The sequence below is a fragment of the Scophthalmus maximus genome, chromosome 10 (genome assembly GCF_022379125.1).
Source record: "Scophthalmus maximus strain ysfricsl-2021 chromosome 10, ASM2237912v1, whole genome shotgun sequence".
Classification (NCBI taxonomy): Eukaryota; Metazoa; Chordata; class Actinopteri; order Pleuronectiformes; family Scophthalmidae; genus Scophthalmus; species Scophthalmus maximus.
This window is the reverse complement of record NC_061524.1, coordinates 13,548,374-13,561,687: the sequence shown is the minus strand read 5'-3', so window position 1 is coordinate 13,561,687 and position 13,314 is coordinate 13,548,374. Positions and strand designations below refer to the sequence as shown.

At 41.6% G+C, this 13,314-nt stretch overlaps 1 protein-coding gene across 12 annotated transcripts in view; it reads right to left on the bottom strand.

Annotated features, from left to right (window-relative positions):
- The window catches only part of khdrbs2 (KH domain containing, RNA binding, signal transduction associated 2), a 54,702-nt gene that overhangs the window by 33,789 nt on the left and 7,599 nt on the right, over positions 1-13,314 (bottom strand). For all 12 annotated transcript variants that reach the window (XR_007031643.1, XR_007031642.1, XR_007031644.1 and 9 more), the window contains one exon: positions 10,054-10,181. Coding sequence is in view for 8 of the 12 variants with exons in the window: in XM_047335298.1 (XP_047191254.1) it covers positions 10,054-10,181 (128 nt within the window). In the remaining 4 variants the exon portion in view is untranslated. The remainder of the gene's footprint in view (positions 1-10,053; positions 10,182-13,314) is intronic.

Sequence of the window (13,314 nt, the reverse complement as noted above, 5' to 3'; positions counted from 1 at the left end):
GAAGAGGTCAAACGATGAAAAAGCTGATTTATATGTGCAGACACGTAGTTTTGAAGCAGCCTCTCTCTTTTTGTTTTGGATATAAAGATAATTTAACCATAAGATATCCTTTGCTGGTCATTAGTCATATATTATCAATATAATCTCACATTCCATTCACAATTCATCATGTGAGAAAAAGCGTGGCCTGTAATAAATCAATATAATTGTGCTCTGTATGTACATGCACATAACGTTACTCCTCTGCTTTCTGGCAAAACACATGCATCCATCCGTTTGCATGAACTGTGCCCTTGCTAGTCGTGTCTCTTATTGGCGTTAAAGGTCATGCCTGTCCTGCCAAGGAAAAAAAGAAAGAAAAGAAAGGCGAGCATAGGCCCAGACCATTCCTGAGACTGTTTAAGAGGTCAGTGCTGAGATTAAGTCAGAAATAATGAGTTCCTTCCCAGTGGGAAATTAAGTAATACTATCCAAACGACAAACCACCAGATTCAAGCCTCGGGGCCTCTGACTATTATCTCCCGCTCACTGCGCACCAGCTAGTGTTCACATTGACGAGAAGGAACTCTGGGTTGTTGCAGGCACAACACTGCTGAGATTGGAGGCGATTAATCTTTGAGGTGAAACTCATAACTGTAGTCAAATGGGTCATTATTGAGGAAAATATAAGCAGAAGATCAAAAAAGAGCCTTAGGGCCTTAAATTACACCTAGCACATAGCGGCAAATGCAAATCACAATGCCAATGTCTTGGCTAGTTCCCAGGTTGGAAAAATTGCCATGGGCATGCTGGTCTTAAAATTATTAATTTGGTGCATTGCTATCTTGTGCAAGTGATCAACAAAAACCTGGTTTGGAGTCAGTGTCTCAGGATTTCACTGTTATTTTATCAACACGGCAACATGTTAAACATTAATAAGTAGGAGTATATCACATCACGCTCACTTAGCAAATTAAGTTTTTTGGAAACAGTATGCACAAAACTTAGTTCAGAAGAGTACAGTTACACTGAGGTGATGAGTACACCTGACATAAAATAATTGAATACAATCAACATAACTCTGCAACCCTTGTTATCCCTAATAATGTGTTTTTGTTTCATCTAAGTAAACAGGAAAGGGAGTACTGGTCATATGGACAGAAAACCGTTGCGGATTTACATTTACAACCTTTTTTTTGGTTTATTCAGCTATTAAAATATATGTGCACAATGTCTGTGTTGTCAATTAACCTTGAATGAATAGGGCTATATAGATTTTAGTTTTGGTTTTGTGCTTTCACTTTGAGTGCAAATCCACTTTAATGCACCAAGGTGCAAGCTCACCTGAATTTTGAAGGGAATGAGAGAGATGGCATATTGGTTTAATGCATGTTATGGCCAAAACAAACCCATGATTCATTCAAGAGACCAAGTACAACCTTTTTAAACCATACACCTGATGCTGCAATCTTTTTTTCCACCATTAAAAGAGCAAAAGTAGATTTGGACATGCCCTTAATACATTGATCCTTAAAATAAAGCCCTTGTTCTTTTGCTATTTGAAACAAACCCATAAAAGCTACTCATCGCACAGTGGGATTTTTTTTTCTTCTTCATTGTAATACAGGGTTTGCCCTTCAAATGTTGGATGTGGGCTTTTGGATGGGATGATAGGAGACCACCTCCAGGGATGAACAGGTGGTCAGCCAACCACCACAACATAATCTGGCCAACCCTAAAATGATATTAACCTTTTCACAGAACAGCCTCTCCCACTGTGGCAAGGCAGCTAATAACTTCCCTGCCAGCTGCGTGTCTGCTGCAGCTCAGCTCCGACAGACGCACACTCAGCTTCATCCGTGAACATGACTAACATCATGCGTGGATGTTACATCTCAGGTAAGGGAGGCGCCAAGGACACACAGATGACACCATTGGGAAGGGGAAAAAAAGGAAGCTTCCCTTCTGTCCTTGTCTGTCCTCTGATCTGAATGATTAAGGCACCTTTTGTGGACACTTCCGTCACATGGGTGTGACAGGACTATCCTGTAGGCGGCAGGGAGCTGCGGAGCAGATGGCGGTTGCGGCTATGTCGAAAAAAGCGCTCGCTGGGCGGTAGGAGTAGAGTGGCCTGTTTTCATTAAGCTAATGAATGTCTGGAGCCACACTACTGCTCCACGTCGAGCAATTTGGGCTTCAGAAAAGGGGCACGAATCCGTGTTAAATGAGGTTTGAAATGATGTTATGTGCCCCCTGCAGTCTCAACACTGATAAGTATGCAGATATTAGAAGGAAGGGTGTTATGAATGCAACGATTATGCACAACACATTGCAGACACCGAACAAATATTCAGGGGTAAAATGGGTGAACTGATCTACTTATTTGTATTTTACTAAGTGTGAAGGACAAACATTGATTCAGCGCTTTTGTGCGGAATAGAATCAAATGTTTTAATATGCCGATGACCGAGCTGTGTCACACGATGGTATAACGGCAAACTGGTACAGCAGCCGAACAAACGACCTTTGACACGAACCCGATGACTGAGGCCTGTTTCCTATTTCATTATAATATATATATTTAAACAACTGACATATACAATGACATTGAAAATAGGTGTTTCGCCTGGTCTGGTCACTTGGGACTGTAGTCACCAACATTTTTTCTTTAGCCCCAAATAATTTGCCATTTACTATAACAAACAGCATGGATCCAACAGGAGACATTACTGAACAGACTGACTGACACAAGGTGGGCGGGGCTAGTTGAACACAGGTGAGACACATCAGGAAACACGCGAGAAGTAAAGTGGCAGCAAACAAGTGACAGGAGAACGGGAAGTGGATGTCGAAAAAAGACAGGAGACAACAAACTCAAGATACGACAAAGACAAGGGATAACTAAAGGTGACTTAACAGAAGCAGGCACACAGGGGAGGCAACATGAAACACGTGTTGATAAAACAAGCACAAAAGAGTGCTTCAAGTCCTTAACAAAGGCAGAATCACAACAATTGCAAAATGACGAAACACAAAGTACAGAGAAGTATGAAACTTAAACAATTCTTCCCTAAAAAAATGTATTTTGTCTTGTAGTTCATTCTGTTGTGTACAATTTCTGTATTCGCAGCATGTTTCATTATGCTGCAAATGTGCTATCACACTGGTTAATGTGCACTTTGATCTTTTTTATGTTTTGTCTATTTGTATGTATTTACTTTTCCTTTTCCATGTCGGGAAACGTCCACTCCTCCGTACATCAAATTCTGTTTACGGGTCTCGGGGAGTTCCCCGTGCAATAAAGTTGCATAAACCCTTTTGGCGGCTTTTTGAGTCAGCTTTAGAAAGAAGAGAGCTGAACTCTGTTGCATGCAGCTCATCTCTGCTTGCAGCCAACTGTTTGAGGCTACACTAGCTGACAGAACAACACACCTCCATCCCTGACCAAACTGTAAGTGGTTGAGATGCATTGTGGAGCGATGCCGAAGAAAGGTGTGAAATAAAAAAGACAATGTCTTTAGTTCTGCTGCATTGATCCCGAACCTTCATTTCTCCAACAGTGTTATTGGAGCGATGGCGGTGCTAAATCGGTGGAGAGTGCTTTTGAGACGCAGTTCACTGAGCTCTGATGCAGCAACCACAGACAAGAACCTGCGTCGAGGACTTGAACCAAGTTGTATGGTTCAAGTTTTGTCCTGAATTGTTGTGTGTAACCCATATTCTTCTTTTGACTATCCATGAATTCATTTTGCACAAATATGTTTAAAGGTGCATGCACATGTGTACTTAGAGCCCAAGATCCAAATATGACAAGTGGCTCATCACCATCAGGAAGTGACGACTGGGCCCCTTGGATAGCTGGTCGGCATGCGAACATCAGTAAAAGCGAAGAAGTGGTAGAAATAGACGCACACGCACGTTGCTATTCACTGCTGCAGACCGCTATTGGCAAGTAAAAGAATCGAGTTTGATGGTGAACTCGCACAGTTTTTGCTAGATAAGTAAATAGTCATTACGTGAGAGGAGCTAAACAGCACAGATGACAGGATGCGCTCACAGAACTAAAAAATCAAAGCAAACTCTGTATCATTCTATGTGTCTATGTATGTTTCTGTGCTTTTGAGTTCCAAGACGAGCGTGGAAATAAGAAATCCTGCAACATGTCAAGGTGCAGCGAGGCCGCAGATCTAATAACAGAACAACTTTCCAGCTCTCAGTTTGCAAAATGTGCATGGCGACCGCCCTTTAGTGGAGTGCACCGGGGCCAGTCATGATTTGCACATGTCCCGAGGCACTAACTGCCAGGTTAGCGAGCTGTGCTATTGGGGAAAGTCCAGGTCCTGTGTGATAGGAGGATTAGAGCCTCAGGTAGTGGTTTAAGCTTTAATGACAGCCAGGGATGACTGGGCTTTGAGCCTGTCAGGGGAGTGTGTCCTATGGACTCCGCAGACATTAAAGAAAGCGGATGAGCGGTTATTTGGTGCATGTCTGACAAGCGGTGGAGATGTACTGTTCACCTGTTGAGCTTTTCAGACAGGGATCCAAATCAACTGAGCGTTTGAAGTGAGACTGTCGGTCAGTGTCAACGCTTATCACCGGCATCAGATATTAAGGTTTACAACTGTTGTCTTCATATAGTGATTCACACCAGATTATATGGTTGTGCACGATGAAATCCGTTGACATCCATAAAAGAGGGGGCGTGTTCATGTGCATGAGGTGACACAATGACCCCCGATTTTCCCACATCTTTATCACGACAAGCAGGAGCAGAATGTGCCAATAGAAATGTCACGAATTCCATTAATATGTAAACCCCAAAGCGTCGCCCAGATGGCCTACGCACATGCACACGGGCGACAAACAGAAGACATATCGTGATTACTGTAAATTCTATCAGCTGACAAACAAACTTCAACAGGCTGTGTTTGCTGTCAGAGCAGCAGCTACATAGCTTTAATGCTAGAAGGAAAAAAATAATCAATGCAGTCTGAGTTCTCTTCTTGCACGTGTCCAACAAGCTATTCAACAAATGACAAAAACGTTATTTTCTACATTGAATCTTTGTTTTACAAATGCTGCTCAGGCTTTTATTTTTCCCCATTTCATCCATTATAAATGTAGAACATTGCTATGGTCAGCTTTAAAGTGAAAGCAAGATTATTCTATTTTATTTCTCACTTTCAGCTACGCTCACTTTAGTTTTCTCCAGCAGTGATGACCTTCTTTCCTTCCGTACAATAACGTCGACCAACAAGCGAATCTCTGCTGCATGCAGACATTTCACTTGATTTTGTCCCATTACAGTGAATGCACCACGTGCTGAAAACCCCTGTTCGAATTAGTATCGCACGTATAGAGCTGCACCGCAATATACGTGGGAAGGTTTCCCGACACGGACGAGGCATTTTATCCTTATTACATCTCATGAGCAGCGTTGTGGCAGACAAAGCCATCACACAAACACTGACTTAGTGGGATCCCGAAGTGGAGCTGCGATGCTATCAGGCAAGTGCTTAATTTTCATCCTCACTCTGTGCTCCCTCTATTGTACTCAGCACTTATCTAAGCAAAACACCTTTCCACATGATAGGGCTTTTCTTCGGGACACTGACATCTCTGGACAGAAAAAATGGAACGCCTCCATGGGCAGAGTACAGCTGTTGCACTACTAAAAGGTCACAATAACCCAAGACTAATAAGCCTGAAATTCTGGCACCCGCAAAGGGCAAAATACAATTAAATGTGTTGTTACCTGCAGAATGTATAGTTAAGGCAAGTACCCTATAGCTAGTTTAAATGTGATGAGAGCAGAATTGTATCCATCCAAAAAAACCACAAAAACAAAAAAAGTTCCACTAAACAAACATTTCTTAAAAGGGCAAAAAATGATATTCTCATAGATGAAGCACTGGACTCAGACAGTATCATTCATTGAAAATCCATTTCGTGCCCCAAGGTTATGAGATGCTAATCAAGCTGTCTCATTAAACAGCAGAGGATAAATTCTAGTTAAGCGATGATGAAAATGGCAATTCTGATTATCTTAATGTCATATTTTTCACTTCAGCAAATAGTGATCTCAGCGCACAAGTGTCCAAACGGGACAGGTACAGATGTACCTCCTCTTCTCCCGTTGACCGAGATCAACCCACACGTTCTCAAGGTTTCATTACTTTTACAGAGGGGACTGAAGACAGAAAGTGATGGTGAGGTCACTAGAGGAACACTTCAAGGCCAGATTCCTTTATCTTGACAGGCGGCAAAATGACAACAAATCTAATGTCAATTTCACAGGGAGCAGTGCACAAAACTCACGAGAACTCCCCAGTGATGGATGAATGCAGCTGGGGCCAGTCGGTAACAAGACACATCATCCTGCCAGGTTTTATTCAAATAGATCGGTGGTGAAGCATGTGCAAATTCACCAAGACAAATTCCAGCATCTTACTCATCTTTACTGACCATTTCGTCAAAATTAGGCCATTATATTTAAATATACAGACATACGGTGGTAATACATTTACAAGTGCTGTACTTGTAATACTAATAATGAGTTACTTTTCATCAGATTCTACTCACTTATATTTCAGAAGAAATACCTCACTTTTTTCACCACTACACTAATGTAACAGCTATATTCATTTGTTGCTTTTCAAAGTCAGATTTGACAAAATATGTGTGGGCACAAAGAATGTGTGTCATGATTATTGCACCCAAATGGTCGGCAGCAGCCCTCACAGTCTTGTGAGGGCAAAGCCTTGATTTGTTGATATCATCATCATCATCATCATCATCATCATCTACATCATCATCACTAATATGTACCTAAACAATCCAACAGGTTGTTTTTTTTCCCAGGAGACATTTTTGACTTGTCATAGCAGAAGCACAGTTGGAAAAAATAACATCACAAGACATGAAGGTGTGTTATTGAGCCGATATGCACAATAGCGGAGTGAAATGCAGCCATCATTTAATGTTATTAACAACACTTCTCTTTGTGTCTGTGAGTGAACCATAAACAATGTTTTTACCGTTGCACTGGTTGTTTCCCAGTGAGATGACATTAATCTCTCACGACTCGCGTCATCGGATCCATAACCGTGCAGAAGGGTTCTCCCACCTACCGATATAATTACTTTGCATTTAATGATTTTGCGGCATTCGTGACAGGTGTACGCTGGTAGTGAGCACCGTTAGACTGGAGCTGAAATGTGGAAGATATTTTATTATTTGTTTTAGCACCAGTGACACTAAGTAAGACTGAAAACTATTGACGAGTCGACACTAGTGGAATAGCCGTGACACAAAGTGAGGTTGTAAAGTGAAGTACAGTATAATTGATTAGTTTGTGCCTCCTAGTGGGGCCAGGTGTTGTCGGCGTAAAAAATCCAATATATCGATCAGTGAAAACTGGCGAGAATTCATGTCCTTGCAGCCACGTTGTACGGACATTTTTCACTGCAGTGAGTGCAATATTAACATGTACCTATGTTCAGGCCCAAAAATAAATGTGTTTTTTTGGTTTTTTTTCTCATACAATGCAGTATGTATGGTATACAGTATGTATAGTATGTACCTGTATGTCTGGTTTAGTCTCGAAAACTGTCCTTTTAGGAAAAGATTGTGAGGTATTTACAGTGTGCACCATCTTACGCATGTTTCCAATCTCTGCATGACCTTTTTGTTTTTCTCTCGTCCTCTATGCAGAGCGTGCTCTTAAAGTAAATAGTTGCATCATGTGGCGAATCCCCATTTACTGAAAGTGCAGTGTTACCGAGATGTTTAAGATAGTGACACTGCAGTCTTGCGGGGTGCTGACTGTGCAATTAGGTCACAGAAACTGTTGTTGGACAACTGCTCTGTCCTCCTGGACCGCACCGCTTTGCTTACTAGGCAGAGCTGGAACTATTGTGCTCATTATACAGAACCGGGATTTCAGGCCTGTGTACTGTACCTGTGATGTTCTTTTACAATCCGTTTTTTCATCTCAGTTGTCCAATTCAGGACCGTGTAAAAACCTGGTATATGTCTGAATTGTGTATTGAAACTGGTGAAATTGAAATGCGACAGTTTGTTCCCTGTTTTACATACAGACATAGTTTCTGTTGCCAAATGTATTGAATAGATTTTGAGCTTTTGCATACAGTGGGGAAATTTTGTGTTCACATTTGTAAGGTACTTCGATGAAAAACGCTGTAACAGAAGGACAGAGAATGCCCTTTGATGAGAAATCCCTGAGTCATTGTGAATCTTCTGTTCACAAGAAACTGGCTCAACGGGCATTTTTTATAGATCGGTAATCTATTTAATAGAGTGAGGACTTCCTGGACACTGCTCAATTACTTTCTCAACACTTTTTTCTAAGGGAGGAAACTGCAAATTGATTGCTATGGAGTGTCCTGAGGGCCTCACTGGACAAAAGTACACCGCCTGTGCTCCTCCGGTACAGATAAAAATGTTGCTGCCCTCCTGACATCCTCTTCGCTCTGGTCTTTCTTATATGAAACAGACCAAATCAACAAACAACACTTTCAAAACGCCAAGGTCAATGCCAAAGAAAATATACCAGACTTCAGAGGAAAAAAAAAATCTAATTCAAAATTGGTGCCATGCCTCATCCCTCCACCAAGTTTGGTGCAAATCAGTTCAATAATTTTTGTACAATCCAAATAAACATAACCTCCTTGGTGGCAAAATATCAAACATCATAAGACTGTTTCTGTATCACACCAGCTGCACCAGCTCCTCGGTGGGGCGCCATGAAATAGCTGTGAGACGTTGACACGTGTTGGGGCAGAAACTGTGACCACACCAGAAGTGATTCATTTCAAATCAGAAGTTTGATACAAAAAAAAGGTGTCAGAGAGAGTGGAGGGAGCAGAGAGCGGAGCAACGGTTGACCGTGTCTGTTTGATATTTTAAGAGGAGGAGAGTGCTAGTGATGACAATAGCCACATTGCTGCATACTGACAGTGAAGTACACACCTAGTGTCATACTGTAAGTGGAGCCCTGCACATTTTATATGATAGGAGGCTTTGGCCAAAAGTCAGGCCAACACCTATGACCAGATTTGAGTTTTCACCCTCCAAAATAATATGCTTCAGCAAAAATATATATATTTTTATATATATTGATATAGATGGTAAAATATTAAGCCTAATCTAATTTGACGGGACCTTAAAATGAATAGTCTTATCTGGCAGCGCAGATACATATATATTGAATTTTAAAGAAAAATATAAGAAAGATCCTAAATATTATCAAGCATGGACAAAAAAATTATAATATTTACAGAAAAGAGAACTACTCCCTGTCTAGGGTAATGTATATTCTAATGATCTGGAACTGACATTGATCCGTGTATCTGTCTACACTGTTTGCAGTGTACTATGTATTTGCAAAGCAGGACAAATAGTGAACAGCTGTATCAACTATATCAAAAAATATTTTCCGTTGCGACACCATTATTCTCAGCTGCCTGTTGCATCAATGTGTATATGCAAAGTTGGCGGAGCAGCCTTCCCTGATCACTGTGGCAGTAAAGACTGTTGGTTCTCCACAAGCAGCTGTGAGCTGTTGCTCAACTGGCCGATGGCGAAGCCTCATTAGGCCACGTTTCATTTGTCAGTAGTGATATTGAATAAATCAGAATGCCGTGTATCGTGTCACCCGGTGATTTATGGCGATTGTTCTACGCTGTACTCTTGGGATGCTTTAGCGCAGTAAAAACTTTGTTTTTCTGATGACTAACTCAAAATAAACTGACACTGGTCGATGACTTACTATTAGCCTGGGATTTTTAAGTGCCCAAACTAAGAGGCTCCACTCACCGACTGACGCCAAAAATGAAGCAAACAATAAAGCACACATACACACGCCTGGTGCTTTTCAAACAAAGCCCTTCTCCTTCATGCATCTTGACTTACAGTTAACTGTTGTGGTCATGTGAAAATACTGCAAAATGTCCATTACTGCTAGGTTTCTTCCCTCATAAAATAAAATTTAGAACCCATAAAACGGTGCTGTGTGGTTTTTCGAGGATAACACATTGCTGTTGTGTCTCTTACCTTTGGGTACTGTTGGACTGGAATGAGAACTCTTTCGGAGAGCTTGATATTTTTATTGCTGATGATATCTAGGTATTTCTTTATGTCACCATCTTTTCTCACTTCATCCCCGTCGTACTTTTCAATCTCTGCAGGGGAAGAAAAAAACAAACAGATAAGAGGATAATTAGTTTGTTATGTAACTGAAGAGAAGCATCAGTCGACGTCTTCAACTCTGCTCTGGAGCCTGCAGCAGCACGATGACAACCAAACAGTGTAATGTCAGGCTGGGGGCACATACGTGGAAAGTAAACTATGCACCGCATCACACGGTGAATATTCATATGAATGTCTCAGTTGTAAATATGGTCACATTGCAAAACTTAATGATATGAGATTATGCCACTGCCTCCTGATTCATCCTTTGCATCGAGCCCTGTAATCTCATGATCCAGTGATCCAGTCAAAATAACAACAGAGGCAGACAGTCCCGCTCACGTCGCTGCAAACTGAGCTCTGGTGAGCTGAGAGCATTCTCTGATCCCGACTTCAGAGACCAGGCAAAGGAATTAAACATCTGTCAGATCGAATAGATAAATCATTTCATATTAAAGAAAATTGGGGGTTAAGATGAACCCTAATATTAAGACCATATTTGGAGATCATTGGTTTGAATCAGACTGGAGTATTTCGTCCTTATAATTTACAGGATGGGCAAATCTTGGGTCAAATTGTGTCTCCCCGGCCAGATTGCAAAGAGGAAAGAGATGAGAGGTGGATATTAACTGTCCGGTTCCACTTGACAGGAACACCCTGAACACACATTTCGTGACTTGTGCAGTTTATAGCACTTGTGCTGAAACAATCACTGAACATTATCCCCTAGAAATGAAAATCTCTGTTGTTTTCTCCTCTGGGCGTCCTCCTCGATTGCAGGCTAATACTCAATGGAATTTACAATTATCAGTCTGAAACACACTTGCTGGACAATAAAAGTCGACCACTACACCTGAGCTCCTCTATTGAAAGTCAAGAGTTCATTGAGGCTGGAGCACTTCACCCTTATCTGAGGTGCCTGGAGTCAGCGGACAAAGCAGACAAATAAATGGCTAAACAAGAGCACTCAGAGAGTGCAGACCTCCGCGAAGGCTGAGGGATCCCCGACGCTGTTTCACCCAGAACTTGCATTCCCATCTCCATCCGATCGGGATGCAGATCTGGATCCCTCCCAAAATTGAATCACCTGAAATCATAGATGAGACCTGTCTTTGACACAGTTTTCATGCAAATTTGTCCATAGCTTCTTGAGTAATCCTGCCCAACAAACAAACAGACACACTGAACCAATCACAAAACCTCCTAGGCAGGCGTAAAGATTCACACTAATTAAGAAGGCTGCTATGGACTGTAATTCATCCTGATGAGTGTCTGAAAACTTAGTTTGTGTGGAAAAATCATGGCCAGTTTTTTCATTTTTACACCATGAATTGTACGAAAAGCATGAAATGGAGCCATTTCTTCCAGTATGACACAATCTCTCTGATTGTGCTTAAAAAGTCTGGGGAAGATCAGTTAAATTGGAAGATGCTGTCCCTCCTTCTTTCTTTTTTTTTGACTCTCAAAATCAGAGGTCATTCAAAATGGAAGAGTGCAAATGACTGAATGTGAAAAACGGCTTTCTATTTGCCGGAGGAGAGGTTTTGTCCATTACCTCTCGGGACGGCTTTCTGGTTTCTTTATCAAATCATTTATGCAGTTTAACAGATTGACCGACTCGTCCGACCTTTTCCTCACATCAACATGGCTGATTCCTTATAGACAGGTGTCCCAGGATAACAGGAGCTTACAGAATACCGTATGCCTTTTAATATGTGTTTTGCCTGAGGACATATAGCAAACACAACCTGGGGTGTGCAAACAAGTGCAAATTTTAAAGTAGCACTGCTTTATATACAGTAGGGTGCAGCAACCGCTAAAAATACAAATGAAAAATATACATAAGGTGGAAAACATGTTTTTAGTTCACGCTAGTGGTGGTGCGCTGGGATCTCAGACCGAAATCTTGGTCCAATCACAACCGATTATGTGATAATGGGCGGGGTTTGATCAAGGATTTCGTTCTTGATATCATCATAGATTAGTTCTGGACTCCAGCCATGTGGAAGAAAATTAGTAAGGGGTTATATTTTCATTCCATTGTTTAACTTTCCAACTGGTATAGCGTTCACGTCGTTTGAATAAAGTAATGATGTTTTTATAGCCCATGGGGATTATTATACTCTGTAACAGTGCATAATGAGAAACACCTTTATTCTGGTCTGCAGCCTGCCTGTGAACTCGGAAAAGGATTGTGTGAGAGAGCAAGAGGAAATAAGAGAAGGAAGGGGGTTGAAACGGTGGAAAATGAGCTTACAATGTACGAATCGGGAGAAGCGTTCACACCGGTATCATCGTTGTGGAATATGTGGTAGGAAGTGGCGGGAGCCTTAAGATCAGAGAAGCGAGAATGTGCTTTGATGGTTCCTGGTTCCAGCCCTTCACACAGGATGAAAAAGAAATGTCATTGGGGGAAACTGAATGAGTGACTATTCTGGTGCTCTTGATCCCCTCTGTTGCGCTGTCCAAACTGCCACAGCAGAGCTGCTCCGTGGCCAAGAATGGGGGGAAAAAACACCCTATACGGTTTGACTGGGCAGCTCCCAGATAAATGTGTGCAAATGTACGAGTTAGGAGACTAAGGCCTTGTTGAGGAAGAGAAAATGAGATTAAGGATTAAGGTTGCTTTGGTCTGTATGCAGCAACACGGGGCGTCAACAGACCGAGGAGCGGTTTGAGGGACGTTCATCCGGGACAACATCGAAATCATGAATTTATAATCACAGTAAATTAGAACTAGTTTCTGTCAGACATTCAGACATTAAATGGGGTATTGGCCATTAAAAGCATTTCTTTTCCCTCAGTTAACCAGCTGCACCACTCGAAAAATATTTAGCTTGTAAACAAGGTATTCTTCCTAACTAATACGATATTTTTGCTATTGAGATACAGTTTGTCACAACTAGGCTACATTAACTGTGCTGAGCTGATTACATGACATCTTTCACAGTGCTCACACTTGAATCCTCCCCCTCGCAATGGTGAAGAACCCCTAAAAGAATTCCTGGATCCCTCACAAAATGTATTCACCTGTTACAATGGCAGAAAACCAAACTTTGATTTTGAGTTCTGATGCAAATTTGGCCATAATCTTTTGAGTAATCCTGCTGACGCACAAACAAACAG